General features: G+C 33.3%; 2 protein-coding genes across 2 annotated transcripts in view; both read left to right on the forward strand.

The window, feature by feature from the left end:
- Positions 1-3,187: 3,187 nt before the first annotated feature.
- Positions 3,188-3,835, forward strand: LOC123705949. The gene has a single exon (XM_045655068.1). It carries the CDS (start codon positions 3,188-3,190, stop codon positions 3,833-3,835), a length of 648 nt encoding a protein of 215 aa, XP_045511024.1.
- A 4,658-nt stretch (positions 3,836-8,493) lies between these two features.
- LOC123705820 overlaps positions 8,494-27,394 on the forward strand; it is a 69,655-nt gene continuing 50,754 nt past the window's right edge. Inside the window, exon 1 of the mRNA XM_045654851.1 lies at positions 8,494-8,617. Within this exon, the coding sequence (XP_045510807.1) occupies positions 8,539-8,617 (79 nt within the window). The 5' untranslated portion in view covers positions 8,494-8,538. The remainder of the gene's footprint in view (positions 8,618-27,394) is intronic.

A 27,394-nucleotide genomic window follows, 5' to 3' on the forward strand; every position in this document is an offset into this window, starting at 1 on the left:
AAAACTCATTATAATGTATTGATCGATATTTATATACAATCTTTTTATGAATGTCTGCGGTCAGTCTGATTTAAAAAACTACTTAATCGATTAGATACGAGATAGAGCCAGTTTTTGTATAAAATCTAAATTGATAAAATAACACTGTTGTGAAAAAACTAAAAGGCCACAGTTTTAATATATGTATGTCTGCCATATGTTTTATGTTTTTCGACATAATAAATGTGCAATAATTCTACTTTATATTCAAACAAGTGAAATCTCACTTCCTTATGGGTACGGAGAAAATGCATTTCACATTTTATTACCTCAGTTTAGACAAAAATAGTCAGAATACGGACATTAAAACCTAGTAATTTGAATTTCTATTGAAAAAGTATAATACGAAGCTGTAATGATTAATTATGAATGTTAATGAGAATTCGAAGAATATTTGTATCAATAAAGATTCTATCGAAACCTTATTGAATTTTAATTGAATTTCTTAGCGTAATTATATTATAAATTGATAAAAAGTCTATCGAAATCTTAATTCAATATAAAGTATTTAATTGTACATTGCTTTTGAGATATATCCATAATTTTTTTTATTGTCGATAGGGAAGCGCTTGACCACAATCTAGCCTGATGTTTAGCTGATATGTGGTCTGCCGTATGATAGAACGCGCTAGAAGGTACCTACTTGTTCAATGTTCACTCTACGCTTGAATATACTCTATGTAGCGTATAGCACAGAATGATATATTTTTCATATAGGATAGGTTTCTTACTATCATTTTATAAAAACATTGTCAAATATTGGAAAATGTATGAAAAGGTCCCCGAGTAGCTTCTGTACCTATGTAAAATGATCTTCTATCTTGTGGTTTAACCGGTGCTTAACACCTTGTTAATAGACCGTAATCCAATCTATAAACCTTAACTATAATGTAAGAACTTCCTGAATTGGAAAATTGGTTATTTTACTTATGTATAGATAACTTAAGGTCAAGGACAGAAAGAAGCTATGTTTAGTGTAAAGATTTCTCTGTAATAAACAATTTAAAAAGTAAATGTGTTTCATTTCATTTAATAAACCATCAAATTTTTAACATGGTACCCTACCATTTTCGACGTCCATTTGTATTATTTCTTAACAAAAAAAGAAAGCATAACTAAGTGTTGTTGTACTAATACTATAAATGATTGGTTTGTCATGATGAATATTACAATACCACGGAAAATGAAATCGATTCCATTTGTTTGTATGTATGTGTGTTATAATTGACTAATAGCAAAAATGCAGTGCTGTGATGCGTAAAGTAAGCTATTAATATATGTATCCAGGTTGAACAAAAGTGAAATACCACGCTTCACAGACGAGTTTGTAGATTGTTACTTGATTATATACTAGCGGCTCGGCCCGTGTTCACGTGGGTCCTGTAGTAAAAAAAGTAGAGTTTTTTGTATGAAAACATGAATGCATGTGCATTATTTGTAACTGAAACATAATATATGATTTTGGGTACAGTACTAAGCATTTATCACATATCTATACTAATATTATAAAGCTGAAGAGTTTGTTTGTTTGAACGCGCTAATCTCAGGAACTACTGGTCCGATTTGAAAAATTATTTCGGTGTTAGATAGCTCATGCATCGAGGAAGGCTATATATCATCACGCTAAGACCAACAGGAAGGGGGGCACGCGGGTGAAACCGCGGAGCGCAGCTAGGTATATTTCTATACTCTATGTCGTTGCTCTACTAGAAAGAAATTAGATTTTTGTTAAAGACTTATTGTTTTAGACTTAAGTACAAGACTACAGTAAGCAACAAACTAAGCAATTATAAAAAAAAAAAACAATTTAAATTATACAAGGCAGTGTAACAAAACACTAGTTACATTTTTAAGCGGTGTTGTCAAATTGCTCGTTTGCCGAAATCGACTGTGCATTTGAAATTGTAATAGATAAACATTGGTATATTTATAATGTAATAACTAATAAACTATGATAATCTTTAGCAATCCCGATTGATAACAAGTCTTCTAATGGGAAAATAATTGCAGCAATTATTGTTATACGCTTCCTGGTTGAGTGGTATTGGTAAAAACACTCCGTAAATTGATCGGTTATGATATCAGTATACAGTTTTGTTCTGGAACATTTTTTGTTTCCGGAGTAAATACGAGAGAACCTGATGGACTAGAATTCAAAATGTTAGACTTTTTATAATAATTTTGAGAATACCTACTACCAATACCAGATATTTTTTGTTTGGTAAGTATACATTATTGATAGTATTTATGTTCTTCTGATAATGATGTTCATAACAAGTAATAACATATAAAAATATAATTATCTTATGCTAAGAGCATGAAATATGTAAACAATTTCTTCCATTGAATGAATAAACAAACTGAATAATTATAATATTTCCCAAAACATATTATTTTTTATCTCTCGTTTGATTACTACTTGAACTGTGAGCCACAAAGTTTTTACTAGTCTGTAGGATGTTGTTACTTGGACTGACCAATTTGCCAACATGTACAAGAGATTTAGCTAACCTATAGTTATATAGATCGTTAATTAAACCTCAGTTATTCGGCTAAACTATGCGTTGATTAGCCAACACGTGCCCGCCGCAATTCATTGCAAATTGAAGCTCTTAAACTAATGTTTGTTGTGGCTTTGCTTTGCCTGAGGTTGCAAGGATGGAGTACTCCAATAGGATGAGTTTGAGATAAAGCCCGTAAAAGGAAATTAGAAGTTGTGCGATTCGCGTATTCTAGATGGAATGAAGTGTTTTTGTAAAACAGAAATGTTGCTTTTCATTAAATGTAAGTTAATACTACAAAGAAGTCAAAAGCTGATCCTGCTCTATCGTATTTTCTCTTTTTTGTATATAACTGAGTTTTGAAAGACGGGTTATTATAATTATTGATTTGGTGTTTTTATTCATTGTTTTATTAATACACGATACGTTTTATTCCTAAAATGTTTACTTTATTACTAAGTAACTAGTTGTTCGCGCCGGCTCCGCCTGCTTGTAATTTTTTTTTTCGTTTTCGTTTTCAATTATCTAACAAAACTTATTAAAATTCGTCCTGATCGTATATATATGCTATGGTCAATATCTGTTTACTTTTAGAGGCCAAAAACTTAAGTTTGCAGATTTTAATAAGATTTAAGTGGTAGGGCGCGATGTATTTCGCGCGATGTATTTATTTACAGTTTTCTTGTCACTTGGAAGGAAAAGCCAAGTTGGCTTCACAAAAACTTGGTGTGCTCTGTAGAGCGGGGCAGTATTTCACGTCGCACCATCGCCTCAAGCTATATAAGGCGCAAGTTAGGCCGCACATGGAATACTGCTCCCACATCTGGGCCGGGGCACCCCAACAATACCTCCTTCCATTTGACCGCATTCAAAGGAGAGCTGTACGACTTGTTAACGAGCCAAGTCTCACCGATCGGCTCGATACTTTGGCGCTGCGAAGAGATGTCGCTTCTTTATGCGTTCTCTATCGCATTTACTATGGGGAGTGCTCTGAAGAGTTGTTTGGAACATTACCCGCCGCCGAGTTCCACCACCGTACAGCACGACATCGTCAACAATACCACCCTCACCACCTTGACTGTTGGCAATCTACAACTGTGCGCTTTAAAAGGTCTTTCTTCCCGCGCACTACAGACATCTGGAACAAACTCCCTCATGCGGCTTTTCCAAACGGCTATGAACTGGGGACCTTCAAGAAAAGAGCATATTCCTACCTGAAAGGCCGGCAACATACTCACAGTGTCTCTGGCACTGTGGGTGCATATGGGCGACGTGGAGCACTTACCACCAGGTGACGCGTCTGCTCTGTTGCCTCCTATTGCATTAAAAAAAAAAAAAAAAAATGTATTTAGTTTTTTATTAAAAAAAGATAAGGTTCGTGGAATGGCCCATTACAAACACAAATAATGAATGCATGTCTCTTGTTACGACTATACTTTAAAATAACTCGATTTAGATGATATTTTTAAATAAAATTTTAAATTTGTATCAAATAAAACATCATGCGGGAATTTTATAATTCTTATATTTTGCGGCTTGCAAATTTTTAATACGTCAGTAGCTAACCTAAAATGATTTTACCAGCTTTGCTCGGATTAATTATATTTTGTGATATATTTAGTTTAAACCATATCTTATGGTCTTGCGAGCAAATCTCTTATGTAATTTACCAAGCTTTACTATAACATTCATTTATAAATTATTGCGCTATGATAAATAAGGTTTTATATACATAAGTATGGTCTAATTGGTTATTGACGTGGCCATGAAATTAGTTTATTGAAATTATAAGTTTAAAGGTATAATTTTGTTGTAAAAGTATTGTAGGTAAAAGAGAGGGTATTGGTTATAACTTTTAAAGTTGGTAAACAAAGTTTCCCACTTTAATATAATATTATGGATAAATATAGTGATTAAAGAAGTTAGAAGTATAATAAAAGTTATAAATTTAATGAGTTTTGTGTTAACGAATCTTAATAATAATAGTCACGCAAACTCAATTTGGCCTTATATACCTAGGCAAATCTTCTCCTTATTAGTTATTGTTAATATACGTGATTTTTTGTTCTTTTTAAATAAATCAATTTTTATAGATATTTAAATAAGCTTTTGTTTTTATTGTCCATTTTAACATTCTCAAAAATCATTATCTTCTTTTAATAGAGAGAAAAGTATCTCTTAATAGAGATACTCTTTCGTAAGCTTCTTCATTATCCTTAACTGCTATTCAAGGCATTCCAATGCTTTTTGTTGGCTATTCCTGTAGAATATTTTTTGTATATCGTTCCGTTTCAGACGTTACCTTCCAAAGAACGCGTCTAGCTGCTTTTATTTCATTCAACTGCCCGAATCAATACAAATCGATACCTTTGTTAAACAGACTGTTCGATATGAATGGCTTGCACTAATTACGGTAGTGTTATCAGCGACGCAATCGTCACGACAATTATATCTATTCGTGACGTCACTATCAGATAGTGATAAGCCGAAACAGTGATAACGCGCAATATGTCCATAATTTCGGCGGACTCGTATCATCAGTGGTGGTCTGGGGTACCTCATGGCAGCCTCTTTCCTTGGCCCGAGTGGTATTCGAGACCTCTGCTGATCCTGGACCGAGATGGTTTTTATCTTCATTTTGACCCAGTATCATGATTGATTGGTTCTGTTAATCGATCGGGTGTCGATTGGCGAGCCTTTAGATTTTTCTTGATAAGAATTTTTTTTTCGGGAATTTCTTTGCGCCTTGTTAATGGTGCATTTGTTGATGCAGTTATAGCACTTAGTGCTAATGCTGCGTCTATAATGGTTACTGGATATAATTCAACGCTTTTTTTTAATGAATTTTAAAGGTAAATGGTAAAAAACGTATTTTTGTAGCGATAGGATGTAACGCAGTTCTATTTGTGTACAATTTCGTTAATAAGCCATGCGTTTTAAGTGCAATATATTTTACGTTTTCTGTTATAGAATTGTCTTTGGAATACTATCTGTTTATGTTTTCATGGTTTTGTATTTTTATCTTTCTCGGCTCTTAAATATTTATGAATGCTTCTTAACAGAGGTGAGAGGATCAGAGCCTAGCCAGACGACTAAAAAGGACAAAGTTCTTTACAGTTTGTGTTAAATATAGTTTAAGTAGCTATTATTCTTAGTGTAAATAACACTAAATAATAAATACTATGAGAACCTCATATAATACCCCCTGTCCCTGACGATGATAATATCATTTTCATCTTACAAAAACAAAGTTATTTAATTACAAAAAATAAATATTCTTATTTTTTTAAAACCAGAACGACCACAACACAAGCCAATATTTTTTTCCACTCATCCGAATTTCCCCTTTGTGCCATTTTTAATTCAACAATTGTGCGCCATAATACCTTCCAACGTTTGAGAGATACCTTTACACGTAAGGGCACTTGAAGTGCGTCGAGTGGCACTTCAAGTGAGTGCTGGCTATAGGGCTGGCGTTGGAGGGAAAATTAGCGCCAATTAATAGTAACTATTATTCATAAATGAGAACGATTTATTGCAGAAAAATCTATTTAATAGCAGTAGATGTAATAACAATGTTTATTAAGTATAAACTACATATAATTCCTAATTGTATGTCACAAACATCAGAACTTTTTATCTAAATAATGTACTATGTTATTTAATTTGTCTACTTGTTTACTGTGCACATAAAACTTTTTCTGGGTCTTCGTGGTTTATAAGATGGCTGCGGCTATGCGCTTTAGATGCAACGGTGGATTTTTTAATGCTTTACATGCAGAATTTATAAAACTGGACGAATCTACACGGGGTACTAACGAGGATATATAATATAATATAGAGTTAAATGCAAGCAATTCTTTATAAAGCATATCATGGGCGTCGAACTAGTTCGTTCTCATGAGTGGCAGCCCTGACTGGTGGTGCTAGCAAGGGTACGTATTAACCGTCTTCTTGAGAAGTCGGTGTTGGTCATGATGACCTGTTACTGGTTCGAGACTAAAACCGTCTTTAGGAGAGACCCAGGGTCTTATCTCGGTACCACCTTTGAGTCTTTTGGTTTTAAATTTTATTCCAGTTGGAATTTTTTGATTTTGTTATCTGTGAGGTTAGTCATTGTAGAGTTATTACTGATTGTAGGATGCGTGATTTGTTAATTTGTTTTGTTATATGTTCTAATTGAGGTTATAATTGTATCAGTTATCTGTTTCTCTGATTTTTTGAGGTGCTGGTATTTTACGCGTTGTGTTTAACTTTTCTTACCCATTTTTATTGCACATAATTATTTGGTATTAGAGCTGAGATTCAAGAACTCACAACACTAACTCAAATACTTCATTATTAGGCAAATCTTGATCTTAGAAGTTCAAAGAAAGAAGTTCAAAGTGGAAAATGTCTCAGTTTTGTGTCACAGAACACAATACAACATTTTAAATTCCCTTTGAACCATGTAATACTAGATAGAATTTGAGTTGTTTTCACCAAATTTATTTATACCTCGTTAGGTTGTTCAAAACTGGAAACACGGTTTGGTCGAAATTGGATTACAATCCAAAACTGTTTTGTTTCCAGATTTAATTCAAGCGCTTTTTCATATTTATTTTCAGCGCCGAGTAAAAATTGTCAACGTTCATTCACAGAACTTAGAGTTATTGCAAACAATGACCAGTTAACTACGTGTTGCTTTATCGTTGAAAACGTTGTACAATGCTGCTTTCCTTCTCACAAGTTTATTTTGTTCTCTTTCCCAACCAGCAATGTACTGCGAATCCAACGATGTCGTATTTCAGATATTTTAGGTTCAAATTTCGATGCAGCTTTTATTAAGATAGCTCGTACTATTAGTAGCCTGCGGCGTGCCGTGTACTGTCTCTACACTAAAGGATGAATTTGAGTTGCATTCAAGCAAATGTGCACTTTAAAGCTTTGCTATAAGATATAGAATACAATGGAGTAATTAATAGTTGTGGGATTTTCGCTAGGCTACCGAAGAATGGGGACGATGTTGCTAGAAGGCATACCTCCGTATCTCTTGAATTATTAATAAGCAACTCCTTTTAGAATGTTGTTTTAGGGAAATTCGTGTAGGTATATTAAACATCTTTCAACTCTATTTAAGTAATGTAAAATCTTTTTGATGAAAGCGTAGGTTTATGCATATTTAAACAGAGGAAAGAAGGAAGTTTTTTATTTGTGGTTCGTTTTAGAATGGAGATGGTTTTTTGTTTATAGAGATCGATTATATTGTCGGTTATTTGGGTTGTGTTTAGTTATTGACGTATGGTCCAATATTTTTAAGCTTATGATTCATTTAATAATATGTAAGTATATCTGTTTGTAATTTATCATATATTAGAATTTAAAACCTTAGAAATCAAAGAAAATTAATTTGACCCAACAAGTTTTTTAAACGGGATTTAGACGAATTATGATGATAAGCGCTCTACATTAATATAATGCTTGTATTGACCGCTTTTCTTTTGTTTATCAGAGTATTTGGATTACCATTGACATACGATATTACTACAATATTTCGATAAAAATAATATAAAAAGCACAAGCAGTTATCCTAGAACATCGAATAAAAACATATACTTTAATACTGTTTAGAAAGAGGCAACAAATTGTCTTATTTTAATTTCAGTTTTAAGGTACAGCTTTAAGGTATATTTCAATAAATTTCTTAAAAAATAATAGCAAATACAGTACTCCCTGAAACTAAACCAAAAACATCCTCCAATATTCAGAAGCTTTCCTTAAAACCTACCTACCCTTCCAACCATTACTCATTACACATGGACGTTTATGAATTTATAAACAATCGGATGTTTCGGACAATGTTTTCCAAAATTTTTATTACGACATGTTTTTAATTTTATCCTAGCAACCCCATGGCGTCGAACGCAGGCGCGAAAAAGCGCGCGCAAAATCGATACGGTGCGTTTGAAATTCAAGCAGTCCGCGCCGCGCCGGGCTACCGCGAGCTCGCCTCGCGGCCATGTGGGCGCGCGCCTTTCTCTCCGTGCTGACCGCCGTCGTCGCTATAAACCTTGGAAATGCCGAGAAAAGCAAATTCTGTAAGTCATTTCACATACACACCCACGCACTCATAACTATTTACTCATATTTCCACCGTAAAAGCTGCTAGTAGTACCGGCATCTGAGAGCGCCCTCTCGCGGCTTACGCTCAAGAAAACGACGAAGAATTCGCGGCTATTACGCTTAATGGGACTCCATTTTGCGACAGTCTTGGATTATAATTGATTAGTTATTGCTATTAGGGAATGGTTTTGCTACACGTAGGTTTGTACTTAAATAAGTATATTGTATAAATATGATACAGTAATTGTGTAGACGTTTAAGCTATTAGGGATATTACACACTGCTTATACGTGATGTAGAGCCATATTTAACTGGCCCTTGACCTCAAATAGATATGAAATGGTTTTCACGTTATATTTAGGTCAAACTACAATAACAATTACACACGTAACGTACAATTTAACAAACATGCTATTATTAAAAGTTCTTTTAGTTTTATAATTTTGCATTATATACAATCAAGATCATGGAGCGTGGCATAGTATAGCAAGTATTTTAGCGTTAAATAGTTTAACCGCCACTTTTTAAAAATCTATATTCCAAACTTGCCTTTGACCTATGCAGCTTGTTGCTCTTTCGCGCAAAAACTACTGGACACATTTGTAGAAAATTTAACAACATTAAGAAAATTAACAACCTCAAGAAACCTACTTAATATAATTTTCCTCGCAAAGCGAGCACTTAAATAAAATATAAAGTTAAAGTCGTAGCAGCGCCTTAATAAATAGGTCATTTAGGATTTCCGTAGAACTTGTAGCGGCTCTACGCCTCTACGTCTTCGTAGCCAGTGTGTCAAGAGTAGTGAAGATGACGTGGAGTAATTGAATTCTGTGCGGTTTTTATTTTTCATTATACGCTTTATTTTTTACTCTTTTCTAGTCCACAAAGTTGGGAGTTATGTATAGTATTGGAGTAATAACTACACAGGTTTTAAAAGGGTATAATGGAAGCTAGATAAGTTTAGAATGCATATTGGGAAAAGTAATATTGAATAATATTCAAAAATTTATTTCATGCTAAATAGCTTAACTGATTTTGATTAAATAACATTGATTTTCGATTGAGAGTTAAAAGTTATATGGTATGAAGGATTCCTTATAATGTCTCTTTAATTTGAAAGAAACTGAGCCAGGTAGCTAGGTAGATCTTTTGATATGAATAACTTTATTAGGCATAGTTGGCTTTACGCTATCTCCTTAGGTATTGGATTGAAATCCCGCCAATAAATATGTTTGGTTTGTTAGTAACTTGAACGTATTTAAAAGATAATTATATTACTGTATTGTAAATTGAATATTTCAACTACGAATTAAACATTAAAACTGAATTTATAATTATTTAAAAGTTTTCGATATTTCCCAAACTAATGTTTAAATAGGTCGGTCATGAAAGGTTTAACTCAAATTTGTTAGTAAAGTTGACTTTTAAGTATATGTATGTCCACTATCAATCAATTTGCTTTTAACTTTATGTTAAAGTTTAGAAATAATATTATCCTTATTATTGCACACCCATCATTACTAAATAATGTTATTATTTAATTTATTCGTTAAATGTTTGTTTATCTCGATAGGCTCGATCCGCTGTTAGTGCGGAGAGACGTTGCGTCTCTCTGTATACTGTACAGAATCTACTATGGGGAGTGCACTGAGGAATTGTTCCACCTTTTACCAGCCACACAGTTCCACCACCGGACCACACGCCGTAAAAACCAGTTCCATCCGCACCATCTGGATGGTTGGCGCTCCACCATTGTCCGCTTCACCCGCAACTTCCTTCCGCGTACGGTGAAACTGCGGAACGATCTGCAACCTGCGGTGTTCCCGAACAACTAAGACATTGGGGCCAAGAATGGGCCCATGGGAATTGGGCTTATTTGTCCATTAAAGGCCGGCAAAGCACCTGTAACTGTAACACAATTATACGAAAAATGCCGCGGGCTCTAGCTAGTTAAATATACGTAATTGACGATTTAAAAAGAATCTCGTCAAGGGAAATTTTACAATTTATATTCTACTAGCTTACTTCTGTTGGCCTTAGCGTGATGTAATACAGCCTTCCTCGTAAATGAGCTAGGTATCTAACACTAAAAAAAATTTTCAAATCGGACCAGTAGTTCCCGAGATTAGCGCGTTTAAACAAACAAACAAACAACCTCTTCAGCTTTATAATATTAGTATAGATTAAATACAGGCAAAATCAGGAAGAGAAGCTAGTGCTATCTAGTGTTATACTGAAAGTAATAAAGTCACATTAAAAGCTCGCATCTTTATAGAGTATGTGACATAATTCGTTTGAAATTAGATCACAGCCTAGTTCAGCGTGAATGGAAATCGATTTTACGTTACGTGTTATAGTTATAGCATATTGCCCTGGCTTCGTATGCTTTGATATTAAATTAAACAAAAATAAAGTTTGGTCATCATCACTTTATTGAAAACACACAATATAATAGGAGATATATATCTAAAGGAAAACCTTATATTATTCGTATTATTATAAAAACAATGAAAAAATTATATGAGAAGTACATTTAATTAAGTATTCATAAATACATTCAACACGTAATTAAATAAATAACGTCATATACATAAGTAAGTACCCTTCAAAATATTTGAACATTAAAAATGGTTATTCATTCTTTAATTTAGATAATCTACAACAACTCTTTTTAGCATAAATTTCTTTTTCTCAACTATTACTAAAGTACTTATTCAATTTCTGCCACCCTTCAGACAGTTTGGTAGTGATCTTGTCGACAGGGCCGGGCCCTCCACAGTGCCGTGGGGGCCCCGCTAGGAGCAACGTTTCTCCGGGATTTAGTTTTATAAGTTTATCTGTATGTACATGTCCACCTGATGACAGACTGGAACCTGTAATTATAGGAGGAATTAATAGATAAATAAATTACGTATGCATACAAATAAATGTACTCATCTATATACCTATTGCAAAAAAATGCATATAAGTAGGCATTTTTTATAATATCTATACTTAATAATTAAGTTATAAAAAGTAAAAATTTGTTCTGAAACTTTTCTTCTTCTGAAAATTTCGTAGAAAATAAGTAGGTTTGTTTTTTAGTTATTATATAATATTACGTAGGTACTAGTTTTTTTTACACCAAATTAAATAAAAACTCTAAAAAGACGTGTGGCACTCGGGGACTGCCGCGGTAAAGCTATTGCATAGCATGCCTTCAAGCTACACCTCCGAGCCCGTCGGAGTGGGGAGCGTGAGGTTTTTTCGTTACGGAATTTCTCGATTCGGTCCCCGCGCTCAAGGCCCGCGATAGAAGCTATGCGATAGCTTAAAAAAAAATAACATGAAAACAGAAAAAAAATGTTAAACTTTTAAATTAATTGGCATTTAGACGGCCACTCTTGCTTTAACATTCACGGCACTCAGATTGTGGTATACCTTTTAGGTTATTTTCCCTGATAAATGTTTTAGATTCACGATAACGCGAAGATAAAGTTGAACCGGAAAAACCTTTTAACCATGAAGTTCAAAAGGGCTATTCAAAACAAACTCAAACTCAAACATTCATTTATTCAATTAGACTACTATTTAGTAGCACTTTCGAATCGTCATTACATAATTATTTTAACATTTACCACCGATTCGGAAAGCAGTGATCTATGGAGAAGAATCGGCAAGAAACTCCATAGTTGCTCTTTTAAAATCATGTAAATATTACAATATATGAAACTTATATCTAACTACATAATATGCCAATGAACTGTCTTGTGGTTTTTACGCGACAACCCTCCATGGGTTTTTATCGTCCATATATTCCTGAATACTGTAGTACGCTCTCTGAACTAATACATTTTTTATATAAGTTTTAAATTTAGAACTACTAAACTCTTTAATATTGTGAGGAATTCTATTGTAAAAGCGTATACCTTGACCCATAAATGAATTTTTAACTTTAGCTAATCGGAAAAATGGCATTTCAATTCTATTCTTGTTCCTTGTGCCATAATCGTGTCTATCTCCTACTCTTGTGTGTAAGTCGGAGCTTTTGTGTACATGCAAAATATTATTAAATATATACTGTGATGGTACAGTAAGGATACCAGTATTCTTAAAATGATCTCTTAGTGAATCCCGAGCACGTAAATTATATATAGAGCGAATGGCTCTTTTCTGTAAGATAAATATAGTTTCTATATCTGCAGCCCTGCCCCACAGTAGAATTCCATAGGACATAATGCTATGAAAGTAGCTGAAATAAACCAGTCTAGCCGTATCTTCATCGGTGAGTTGCCTTATTTTTCGGACTGCATATGCAGCTGAACTGAGCTTACCTGCAGCGGTGTTGACATGGGCTCCCCACTGTAGTTTCTCGTCCAATGTTAACCCTAGAAATACAGTAGACTCAGTAGGATGCAATACCTCCCCGTTCAAGGTAATATCTCTGTTCAACTTTTTTACGTTAGGAAGTAGAAATTCAACACAAGTGGTTTTTTTGGCATTTAATAATAAATTATTGGCATTAAACCATTCAGATATGTGTAAAAGAGCACTGTTCACTTCGTCAACATTTGGGTCATGCCTATCCACATTAAAAATTAATGAGGTATCATCTGCAAACAGAACTATTTCACACCTATCCTGCAAATAATAGGAAAGATCATTGATATATACCAAGAACAAGAAGGGACCTAAAATTGACCCCTGTGGAACACCAATGTTAATTGACGCACCGCTAGAACGTTCTCCATTAACAACTACAGTCTGTATCCTATCATGCAGGTATGACGCTATGAGGTTCTGTGCTTTTCCTTTAATTCCATAGTGATTAAGTTTACGTAACAAAGTACAATGTTCAACGCAGTCAAATGCCTTGGAGAGGTCACAAAATATCCCCAGAGCATTTTTTGAGTTTTCCCATGCTTTATATATATGTGTTAGAAGTGCAACCCCAGCATCTGTGGTTGAGCGCCCCTTTGTGAAACCAAACTGTTTGGTGTGCAGTAAATCATTAGATGCAAAATGACTACTCAGTTGGTTTAATATTAACTTCTCGAATACCTTACTTAATGTTGGTAAAATAGAGATAGGTCTATAATTGTTACAGTCTTCTTGATCGCCCTTCTTAAATAGAGGTATAACTTTACTAAGCTTTAGTAAATTAGGAAATGTACCATAGTCACAACACTTATTAAATATAAAAGCTAAATTTTTCGCAATATTTTCTATGATATTATTAACTAAATTTACGGACATTCCCCAAAGATCACAAGTATTTTTTAGATTAAGCGTCTTAAAGGCAGTAACAATATCACTAGCAGTTACGTGTCGTAATTCAAATAATGTACTGCACCCCGCAACATGGTCCCTCAAAAAGGTTTCTGCAAGTGCTGAAGACGAATTTAAACTATTAGTAATAGTAACAGGGACACTACTGAAGAATTCTTCAAAAGCAAGAGCAACATCAGCACTTTTGTCAATAACCCTGTCATTATTTACAAGTTTTATAGTATTACTTGATTTGCTTTTACCCATTTCACCATTAATAATAGACCAAACTGTTTTAACTTTATTATCCGATTCGCGTATTTTATCTCTGATATACAATCGCTTCGCAGTAAAACAAACAATTTTAAAAGTTTTTGAGTAATTTCTAACATAACTAAGAAAAGATGGGTCTTTATTATATTGCTTCATACCATATAACTCATAAAGAACGATCCTACACCTATGTATGCTAGGTGTCGCCCATTTACTAAATGGTAATATTTAAAGATTTAACTTTAAATATTTTTTCAAATTCATTATGAACTAAATTGAAAAGATTTTTAAACATTTCACAAGGATTATTATTACAGGATTGATCATTCAGTACGGGCAGGTTTTTATTAATATTATCTCTAAATTTATTAATGCCTTTTTTACTTATAGGCCTAACATTAATTCTATTAAATTCAGGTAAGCAATCCCATTCAAAAACTACTTTCTGGCCACAGTGATCCGAAGTGAGTGTATTGAGAATATTTTTCTCTAAACAGAAGCAGTCGCAGTATATATTATCAATACAGGTTGCAGAAGTAGGTGTAATTCGTGTGGGTTCATTAAAAAGTTTATACAGATTAAATGACTGAAACAAATTAACAATTCGTGTAGCCGTTTGTGTTTGTAAAAGTATATCAATATTAAAATCACCACATACTATAACTTTTTTTTTACTCCTACTTAAACGCTTTAATATTTCTTCCATGACTGTCTCAAACATATTATAGTCACTGGAAGGGGGTCTATAAACGCAAACAATAATGTAACGCTCCAGTTCAACACAGGACAGTTCAATGGTCCGTTCTACAGAAAGACTAACAATGTCAGTTCGTTCTTTACATTTTACACTATTGTGTACAAAAATAAGAGAACCTCCATGAATAGCATATGTCCTGAAGTATATACTTTTTAATGTATAATTATCAATATTTATTACCAACTGACATTGTTTAAGCCAATGTTCTGTTACACAAAAAACCTTAATTCTATTATGATTTAAAAATAATTCTATTTCTAATAATTTGCTAGCCAAGCCTTGAATGTTTTGATGTACAATAGAAAAAGTCTGCTTAGCTGTTGTCTTATATACTAGTTTAAATCTAGCTTAGGGCTAGATTTTCTGTCAACACAAGGTTGGTGTATATAATTATTATTACTACTACATAAAATTATAGTAGATCCAGGGTCTGATAACAAACATGTACCAGACTGGTTAATATTATATGCTATTAACATAGCAAGTTCTCGCTTATATCTAGATGGCAGATACACTGTATTCTTTGTCAAAGTAAAAGATTTAATACACAAATTAATGTCAAAGTAAAGAAATGCATCACGATGATGATTTGTTACATTATACAATTTTAAATTCATATTATGAATTAATCTATTTTGTTCTTGTGTCAAACCAGGTAGGTACGGCAATGTACACAACATACATTTAGTCTGACTACTAATTTCCAACATTTTTTGAAAAAATATTTATATTGAAACATAAAGGACTAACGAAACAATGCCTTTGCCGAATTTTTATTCGTTTACATTTGGACGTTTAACTATTTGTAAAGGCAATTTGTTGAACAAAAGTTTAAACATGTGTTAATTAAGGTTTTACGGTTTTTAACTATTGAAATTGATATTCAAAAGTATTACTTAGTTGTATTTACATAAATGGACGCCAATACAACAATTGTACGTCACGTAAGGATGAAATATGCATCGTAATGATATATATTTATAGAATACTAGAGGTCCGCCCCGGCTTCGCCCGTGGTACATATTTCGCAATAAAAGGTAGCCTATGTCCTTTCTCGGGTATCAAAATATCTCCATACCAAATTTCATGCAAACTGGTTCAGTAGTTTAGGCGTGATTGAGTAACAGACAGACAGAGTTACTTTCGCATTTATAATATTAGTATGGATGGAGTATATACAGAACCTCCAGAACTTGCAGCAACAGTCATTTCAGCAGCTACACCTGGTATTTTCGACAGCTGGACATCATTTGCTTTTCTACCAAGATTTGAAGTGACCAATAGTGATCCAGATCCTCCCCATCTTAATATTGCGAGGGCATCATCGAATCGTTTTATCTAGAAAACTATTTTATTTGTAATGTTTTAAATAGAAATATTATAAATGAGCCTAAAATACAATATTGATATTATGAAGAAATTTTATACTGTGGAATAAGCACATTTTTTGAGTATACATGCTTACTTTTAATTCTGAATATTTTTTTCCTGTATCTCAATTGAGTATTTGTTTGGTTTATTAAATAGAATATCAGACACAAAAAAAAATCTTACTTCAACATGAGGTCCAAACGCAGGAGATTTCCTCATAGCAGTTGCAACTCTCACTACTCCAACATGACTGAGATCATTAGCAAATTCAGATTTAGCATTGGCATATCTATAATTTGGTGCCAACGGCAGCCACGGTTCACCACTTGTAAATCCTGCTGTATTAGAATCGTCCCAAGGAAATGGTGCCAATGATGGGTGGGGTTGAGTTGGCCAGCATTGGTCAACTGTGGCCCATTCTAGGATAGTGTCAGCTGCTCCCAGCTCATCTCCTTGCTGGATAATGGTCGATCCGGGCAGGATGAGGGCAATTAGGTTTATTGCGTCAACTAATTCACTGCCGTAGCGTGTTGTGATGCGACTCTCTTGTCTAGCGCTGGTCTGTTGACGTTTATAATAATTTGTTATGGTTGTGTATAAATGTACATATATATATATAAAACTCAAAGGTGACTGATATAGTGATCTATCAACGCACAGCCCAAACCACTGGACGTATCGGGTTGAAATTTGGCATGCAGGTAGATGTCATAACGTAGGCGTCCCCTGAGAAAGGATTTTAGAAAATTCATCCCCTAAAGGGGTAAAATAGGGGATGAAAACTTATACCATGAAAATTTATCTTTTCCACGCAAGCGAAGCTGCGGGCAACAGCTAGTTAACAATATAAAGGGTAAACGAGAAACGAGAAAAGTGTAAGACGACCTATTTTAAAATTATTTTACCGTTGGCGATTAGCCTACATCGGTACCGAATTACGTAAACTTTATTTATTTTGGGGTAGGAAGCAGGACAAGTGGCTAATCGAAAAAAAAAATGTGTGCGTGTACTAGTGTACACACGTAAGAAGTGAAACTTCTTTATGACCTTTTTTTTTCAAAAGAAATTACTACTTATATGCAACTTTACAGAAATACGTCGAATCACGCGTGGTAGGGATAAGAAAAAGATGGCGCGTAACGAAAAAATGATCCTACACTAAATTTTTTTCCAACCCCGATAAAGAAGTTTCACTTCAATAATTTGAATAATAATGAAATGAGACTATTATTAGGTATAAATTCCAATATTTGTACGAGTGGAAAGTTTCACGAAATAAAATAAAATTAATTTACTCAATAAGTGTAATAAAATATTTTTTTAGTACATTAATGAAAATGTATCGATTAAGGCGTTGTATAGAAGTACTACTATATACTACTTTCACAAAAAACATAGTATTATATACCTAAGTAGGTACCTCATCATATTAAGATAAATTATCTATTTTCATCATATTAAGATAAATTGTCTATTTTTATAGTAGAAATACATACAAAAGCACAAACAAATTCAATATCATGAACCAATAAATTCCACTATTACCAGCACATGGCTTCATAAATTGAAGAGTATATGAAACCAGAATCTTAACTTACACTCGGTGTACCAATTTACGTAGCAGACCCATATTTCGGGCTTAGGTTAGATTAAAACTGACAAGGACAACTCACTAGCCACGTGGGGGTCATATCTTGTGGACAGAACAACAGACTAGCGTGTAAAGCGAGGGCCAAATCTGGTGTGCTCCTCTGCGATCCAGTTAGGGCTTTACTTATAACACCATTTGTGTCCCCGAAGTAGTTTGCTGAAACGTCGAGCGCAGTCTCCACTAATATTATCCTAGAATAAACAACGGTTAGTCGTATAGATACGAACGGATTTGATAATTATTCAGTATGAAATCATTGACCGTGAACCGTGCATTTAAAATGAGTGATTGGCATGTTATCATGGAATTATCGGTTATTTACTCAACCTCAGCTGACCTTGCTTGTTTTAATTGTGTTTTGGTGTAGGATTATGTATCTGGTTACAACTACGAAGTACTACTTTGATGCGGCGTTGAAAAATAAAGGCTAGGGAATGTTTGGACACTTTAGAGTACCTAGATTTTGCGGGCGCTTTTGGAAAATATTTTCACCTTCTATCAATTTTACCTTCAGTGAAATTCTACTTGTAATTATATCATGTATCTTACGGGGATAAGAGTACTCTCAGTACAGTCGTAAGCTTAGCAGCTTTCGACCTAAATCTTTTGTGTATTTTTCTCCTTGTTATAATTTGAAGTTATGGCTGTAGGGTATTTCACATTTCGGAGTACATTTATATGATGTTGGATTAGTAATTTTCTCTTATTTTGCTGCTTTTTATCTTTTCCTTAGAATTTAACTTGTCTTCTCTAAATGTTATATTTCTAATATTATGATGAAGTTGTAAAAGAAATATATCAACATTATTTGTTATTTTATTCTCTTAAGATAATTGTTCTGAGTTACAACAAGATGTGACTTAAATATCTGTGTATATCTTACGGGTTCTCCATATTTGCCGCTCTAGCACAACTCGCTGCGGATGTCGATATTTTCTTTACAATCTGGATTCCACATTCATAATCCAAATAATAATCTGGAGTTATAATGAAACCTGCCACTCCTTTCTGGATCCAAGAACATTGAACAGCTTTCAAAGCTTCAATAAGACCTTCAGAACAGAGATTAAGAATAGTCTCATTATATTTTGATGCCCAGAATGCGTTTCTATCCTCGTTCCAATGCCAGGCGCCTATACCATCTTCTAACTGAAATAAGTTATAATAACTACCGAATCGATGATAATTATTTATGAATTTTGATGATTTGAAAGCGTTTTCTATACGCATTTCGTAACGAAGTCTAGTTGAATAAAAAATTTAAAAGCAATTTAAAGCTAAGCAATATTAGCAACATGGTTTTATTTGTTCTTAAGTGTAATTTTACTCCGTGTTCCTGTTTTAAAAAGTATTGTAATAATGTGTTTATGTATTTACCACCGGTGGGTTGTCTAGAGGTCCATCTCGCCACACAACCCAATCTTCATACCCTGCCTTTTTACCAGCACTCTGGTTAAACCATTCTGACGCTGTACTAATCCGCTGAACATCCAAACTCATCAAGACTTTGAGATCTGTAAAATTATAATTAATTCTTAGCAAACAATTGTTTAGTAGATAATTTAATATAATGAGCAAATTTCGAAAACAATGTATTTGCCCTGGTAATACCTAAATTATATTTAATTTGGAGATTATTACACGTCTGTCGTACCTTAACAGCTTGAAGGTGATGGCTATTTAGGATTAAATTTCCTTAATGAATTTTATAAGCTTTTCTATGTATAAGTGAAGAAGAACTTTAGAATAATTTTATTCTAGATAGGAAAGTGGGTTTGTAAGAAAATTGTAGTTTTTAAATGCCTATATACTTGAAAATATGTACTTACCCAACTTTTTAGCTTTTTCAATCAGCTTATTAAAAATATCCTCGGTCCCATAACGTTGGTCAATAGCTGTGAAGTCAAGCGTCCCCGGGCGTGTACAGTCCGGGCTCTTTGCTTGTATAGGAGATAGGATCACTGCGTCTGCGCCTAGTGCTTTTACGTAGCTAAGTTGTTTTGTGACACCTATAAATATTACAAAACTACCATTATCAATAATTACCTATTTCAATATATTGCTAGGTAGGTACTTATATTCTATAACGTTTCATACTCACCACTATTAGAGAACGATAAGTGTGTAGTCACAGAATCACAATATAAAAAAAAAACTTGAGCGATGTCAAGGGATATCCGGATGGAACGGTGTTAAGTTAGAGAGAGACAGGCAGAGAACCACGCGCACACCGCCACACACACCGCACAGCTTACAACTCTAGCAAAAAGTGTCGTGACAACTTTTCGTAAGATTTTTTTCCGTCTAGCCCCCTTTCACAGCGTGCGATAAGGAACTTCGTTCCAGTATAAATATGTTTTATATGTATATGCAATTTGAAATTTCTAAAAATATATACAGCATGACCATGTATTAAATAATAATAGAACTTACAAACTATTTAGTATAAATAACTTGAACATAACTTGTGTATGTAATTATGTGATATTGTTGTGTTATAACAAGCGACTACAAGGCGACCGAAATAAATACCTCGAATTCTAATTATAAGCGTACTGAAAATAGTAAAGCTTTTTGGTAGACACCTAACATGTACAATTAATTATGAGGTAAGAGGTTCTATTTTAATATATTTATTTGAAAATCTCTATAAAATACACACAATATATTATAAAAACATTCAAATATTGTAAACAGCGAAATACTTAAATGCTCAAACTTAAACATTTATTTATTCAATTAGACTTCTTTTGGAAGCACTTTCGAATCGTCAATACATATTTTCAACATTTACCACCGATTCGGAAAGCAGTATCTATGGAGAAGAACCGGCAAGAAACTCCATAGTTGCTCTTTTAAAATCATGTCAATATTACAATTTAATTTTACATAAGTTACATAATATGTCACTTATATCTAACAAGCTTCTGTAACACCAAATTTTTTAACATACCCATTAAATCACCCAAACCATCACCATCCAAATCTTTAAAAGAATCCACTATAATCCGATAGTAGACCGCATTGTTCCACCACGCGGCCGACACACACTTTGCCACTACAACGAACACGATCGCTCTTAACCACATTTTGCGAGATTAATGCTGTAATTGCTTCCATAGGTAGATCTGTAGTAGTGATGTACTATTTGTAACAGATTTTACTGTTTTGTGTTATAGAAAAAAGGTATATAAATCTATCTAGTTTTTTTTTTAATTTCTTGGATTTTTGATGTTTGTTCTTACATCTGAAGTAATATGAAGTAATAATTAAGAGGAAAGATGCGATTTTTTTGTTAACAACAATTGATTAAAAAAAAATCTGTCTAACATTAGATAAACAACATTTTTCCGAGTAAGATAAGCTATATTTTTTCCCGACTTAAACCGGGCAAAGTGAAGGCGAAGGCGAAGTGGGAAGTGATGAATAAGGTATTGAAAAATTCTTTCGACAGTACAAAAATAACACGTTAGTGACATAGGCTATATTTATTTTATCTCCAGTCAATCTAAGCAAAGTCGGGTTGAATTACTAGTTGTAAATAATGTAACAATGGAGTAAGAATTCGCTCCAAGTTGTCTGATAATAAATTCACTTCGCCTGTAAGACATTATCTGCAATGCAGCATAATTGCAGTTCAACTGATTTAGATTGTTTATTCACAAGTTTCACTGTCTTCGGTGTACGCTATTTTTAGTATCTGTTTTATTTATCTGCTATTGTAAGCGAACATCTTTGTTTAAATGCAGTAAATGCAAAGGGAATGTTCATCGATAAGTTAGCTTTGTTAAAACGTAGTAAATGAGAAAGGAATGTTCGTCGATAGATTTAATGTTGTTAAATATTCATTTATATTAATACAAAACCTTGGATAAGTTCATAATTATGGCATTAGGTACTACTAATAATATAAAAAAGACGTTACTATATTGTATAAGCTGTTCTTAAAATCCATAATACCAAAGCAAAATTTTGCAATATTATAAAAATATCTAATTTAACGCGTTTCCAAAAACTAATGGTTCTATAGATGTAACAGGCAAAATATTATTATAGACTTTTCAAAGATGTAAGTACCGTAAAATATAATCTTCACATAGGTTATTTGAGTCACGTAGGTATCGTTGTAGAGGCACATCACTAGCGGCTCAGCGGATACGTGTGTGACGGTAATTTCATGAAAATTGGCTTATCATTGTCTTAATGCTGGTTATTTGACGAGATAGATTGTTAAATATACATTTAGTGTGTGTGGCAAACTGAAATACATCAAAATGTTTAGAAAAATTTAGTTGAATTTGAATTTGTAACTAGAAAATTTCATCGATATTTGGAATTACTTAGTTTCAATTATTAATGGTAGATAGTTCAACATATAGTCTAATACCTATTTAGTAAGTATTCTATTATTGTAAAATTATTGAAGTAATACCTATATTAAACGGAAATCTATTAAAATTCTATTACAACATGGGCTTTTGATAAATAAAAAAAATCTTTTAGAAAAATATAAATAACTTTTAATGTCTTATTACTTATTTACATTCCTAAAATAATTTACATTAAACCGAAGCTGCGCGTAATACTAAGGCTTCTCCAGCTTGTAGAGTTACTTCACCGAAAGGAATAAGGTAAACGCAGCTATCAACGACCCATCGAAAATCTGAAGGTATTACCGACCTATAAAAGTAATTCGAAATTTAAACGTTTCCAGAACTATTCTAGCTATAGGTAGGCAAAGTTATACACGAATGTATTAATTGAGCATCGTATACTTTAACGTTAGAGTGAGTAACTGAGCAAAAAAGAGTTAAAATGCGTAAGTTGCTGCGGGGTAGCGTGGAAGCAGGACGTGTCGTACTGTTCCGTTGTTCCTTCGGGTAAGTACTGTGAGTATCTTTTTAAGACATTTACAAACAAATGACATCTATACTTTAATTTATATTACTAAATGTCAATGCATTTAAGTGTCAACTTTTCATTTCTTACAACATTTTATTAATAAAAAGTAATTTGAAACGATAAAACTTAAAATTAAAATGGGACGGTGTTAGCTTCACCAGTTTAAGTCGTGGCAGGTATCAACGACCCGTAAGTCGGCAATGCATTTGTATAAACTAACTAAAATTCAAAACCAGGCAATGAGGGTTATCGGAGGGTTTATTAGAAGTACGCCAATACATGTAATGGAAAGTGAGCTGTGTATACAGCCACTGGAAATACGTAGAAAATATCTAGCTGCTAAATTTTATTTGAAATCAAGATCTATTAAAAATAATCCTACGTATAAGGTTTTAGAGGATTTGGATTCCCTTTGTTCGAACTCCTATTGGCGACGTAAAAAAATGCCGCTGTTAATAGAAACTCATCGTAAATTTTGTAACTATCCCGTAGCTTCAAACTCCCTTTTAGACTATTTTTCATTAGACAAATGGATGAATTACTTTGATATTTCTGGAAATATCTGTGTTGTTATTGAAGGTCTGAATATGAGTAAAGGTAAACTATGTACGGCTAATGTTAAAAGTATATGTTCAGAATATTTATTTAAAAATTATAATACATGTTATAAGTTGTTTACAGATGGTTCAAAGGATGAAAATGGATGTGGAGCAGCTTTTTATGATCCACAAAAAAATACACGCCTTGCGTTAAAGATAAATGCTACTGTATCTGTTATGCACTGTGAGTTAGTTGCGATTTTAGAAGCGTTGTCTTATTTATCAACGGTAGATTGCAATAACCTTGTCATTTTATCTGACTCAAAAAGTGCTTTGTTACACTTGGCTCGGCTACCCTCGAGAGGTCGAGGGTTTCCGATAGCCTACACTATTCTAGACACCATCTGTAAACTTCAAACCCAAAATAAAAACTTGGTTATCCAGTGGATTCCATCACACGTAGGCATCCCGGGCAATGAGGAAGCTGACACAGTGGCTAGACAAGCAATTAGTGATGGAGTATTATTTAATAGTCTACCGGTTTATTCCGAAGTACTGTCTTCTGCAACAAAAATGTGTCGCAATTTATGGCACGAATACTTTGATGAGCGTTCCCTTACAAAAGGCATTTGGTATAAGACGATTCAGTGTCAGCCTCCTCCATCGCCATGGTTTGATTCTGATAAATGTAATAGGAGAAATGCTGTTATTTTGATGAGGCTTCGTTCGGGGCACATCCCGTCAAATAAGTTTAAATTTCTGTTAAGGCTAAGTACATCTCCTAATTGCCAAGAATGCGATATCATTGATGATGTTACACATATTTTGACGGAATGTGTTCGGAATGAGGCCTTACGATCTCAAGTAATGTATAATATTAATATAAATAGTGATTTAAATCTGGGATGGTGTAACAGCATCTTGGCTTCTCCTCTCTCTCGAGAAGCAAAGATGCTGATTAAATTATATTTAGGTAGTAGTAATTAACTTATCTGTACTTAGATAACATGTAATTTGATTCTACGGGGGTGACATTGTCCATTGTGGACAAAACCCCTATAAATAAAATAAGATTTAAAAAAAAAAAAAAAAAAAAAGTCGGCAATGGCAGCAACGTAACTTTTTGTTTTATTTTCTTTTATGTTATTATATCACACTAACACAAGTGGTCTTATGGACCAGTTTAAATCTAAGCTATGAGTCTTCATAAAAATCTATTAGCGACTAAACTTTTTTGTCTAGTGTTGTGTCTTTTAGCGTTGTCAATTTATACAAAGTTATGATATTTTCGAGGATCCCTATCGAATAGTATCGAATAGTAAATCATTGTTTTTTTTTGTTTAAACAATATGCATTTGTTCATATTTTGTATGACATTAATCAATTATAATCTATTTTATAGTCTGATGGTCAAATGAATTAAAATAACCATTTTTTTATGGGTCGGTAATACAATTTAGGTTTATACTTACATACTTTAATACCGACCCATGTGGGTCGGCAATAGCAACTATAGGAAGCTATTACCGATCGAATATAGATTGTTTAGTTTCTCATCTACAAATTCAAATTCAAATTGCTTTATTTGCAGAATGTAGAATAAAGATGTTTGTATATACAGATAATATTGATCCTTAAACATTCCGCTCGTAATTGAGCGTGCAAATATATTTTTATTACTTTTATGACATAATAGGTGCCTATTAAAAATTATATTTTTTTTAGGTTCAATTAACATAAAACATATAATTAGGTATATTTTTTCCAGAAATATGGAGCCACGAAAGCGGCGAAAAGTATACAGTAAAACACAACTCGCCGAAGCAATCAATCAAATAGCATAACGAAATATCCTAGAGTTTGAAATCCTTAATTTAATATATGTACATATATTAATAGTATTATGTTGATTAATTTAAAAGTTTGTAATTATTTAGTTCATTACTAAAAAGTACTCATTTGTTTTATTAAAAATAACTACAATAAAAAAATACGAATATATTTGCATTTTTATTTCATTTTATTAAGATCGGTAATCATCATCATCACTAGCTTCTATACATTCCATTGCTGGAAAAAGGCTTCCTCTCACATACGATCGGGAATAGCTGCATAAAAATCGTTAATAGCTTCACAGCCGTTTTTATGGGTCGGTAATAGCAACAATCGACTAAGTCACATTGTAAATTATTTTTTACAAGATAATCCTTTATTAGAATGTATTTGCTTCAATAAATACATTTTTTATACATAACACTAGCATATAAAATGAAATTATAAATCTTTAGAAGAACCAGCATACTTAAAAAATATGGTTGATTTTGAAATTGCCTTAGAGGGGTCGTTAATACCTGCGTTTACCTGTCTCTGAAAAAAAAATGTTTATTAATCTATAATTGATAGGCACTATAAAGAGTAAGTTTGTTTGTTTGGATGAACGCGTTAATCTCAGGAACTACTGCTTGAATTAAAAGGGATAAAATAATAATATTAGAATTGCACATCACGCTTTGACCAATAGAAACGAAGCATCAATGAACAATGTAGCAAATTACGCGGGAAAAATCGAGTAAGGCTGGGTCCACATTTGTAGCATCTTGATGTATCACGATCAGTCGTATAGTATCGAGTATTTGTATCATAAATATGGACCCGCATTTGTCCATGTCATATTATAAAGGCGTATCTTGAAAAAAAACGCGTCCATACTTATCAAATGCTGTATCATGTCAGTGTATCATTATAACACTTTCGTTATCCCAGCTCATCTTCAATGTTTACTCCTCTTTCACAAACCACGAAATGGCGGGAACACAGGCAATGATCGCGTATCAATTGCATTCACGTCCAAACTTGAGCGATACGATGTGTATCCTCTTTGATGATAGCGGAAAAACCGACACACGATGGTTCGCGGTGTATCACGTATCACGTATCGTAATACAGTATCAAAATACGTCCACACCACCGATCGTGATACGCGTATCAGATACGAGGTGTATCATGATACACGGTTAGTGCGGATCGGGCCGTATCAGATACGGCGTGTATCATCAACGGGTATCATCTTGCGTCCAAACTAGCGATCATGATACGCGCCGAGGCCACGCAACGGAGATACGATACACCGAAATGCTACAAATGTGGACCCGGCTTAACATGCCATAGACAATCATAAATCAGAAACAGAATTTGTCATACAACTAACAACACAGTTAATTTTATTACATAGTAATTTAGAACGACATATAGAAACTAAAACAATACACGTTTTCTTTATGACTGAAGCATATGGTCCTGTTTTAATAGTTTAGAAATATGGTTGGATTATGGAATAAGTTCTCTTATTAAACTCATGAATTATTTGTTTAAAAATATTTAATTTACACCTTTGGGGGATTTTTGAGCATAATTTAATTAAATTACGTTAATTTGTTAGGCGTAGCCCCTAGATATTATACCAAAGGTTAATTTTGTTTGAAATGAAGCTATTAACTCATTGCACATTCCAGTAATAAATACGAAATAGACAGAAGCCAACCAAAAGTTTCATTAAAAAGAAATAAAAAAATAAATTTCAGTTTTGTCGGAAAAGTTTAATAATTCTGAGCGCGGAGCAGCTAGTTACGTGAAACTTTGAACGGTTTGAATTTAATTATTTTTTCCGCGGTTATATTTAAAAATTTAAGCGTCAGAAGACTATTTTTCCTTTTTACATGGAGAAGAACTCTCAAAGTCTAGTTATATCATTAACGGTTGTTAACTCAGCAATTAGGTATAGAAATAAGCGTCTAAATATAAATTATATCTTGTGCTTCTTAATTACATAAGAAATAATTAACAGTTTAGAGGAAATGAGTTAGTTTTCCAAAGACATACATAATATTCTATATACTTGAAAGCAAATTTCAATTATTTACAGGATGTAAATATATTATTTACAGTTATTTCAAAGGATATGTTCAAAGCATTTGCTAATGGATTGAGCTTTTGAATAATCTTAAATATTATT

This window comes from Colias croceus, chromosome 3, assembly GCF_905220415.1.
Source record: "Colias croceus chromosome 3, ilColCroc2.1".
NCBI classification, from domain to species: domain Eukaryota; kingdom Metazoa; phylum Arthropoda; class Insecta; order Lepidoptera; family Pieridae; genus Colias; species Colias croceus.

Excerpts from the sequence above, each read along its gene's own strand:
- LOC123705949 (XM_045655068.1), top strand. The coding sequence starts at position 3,188 with ATGTATTTCGCGCGATGTATTTATTTACAGTTTTCTTGTCACTTGGAA.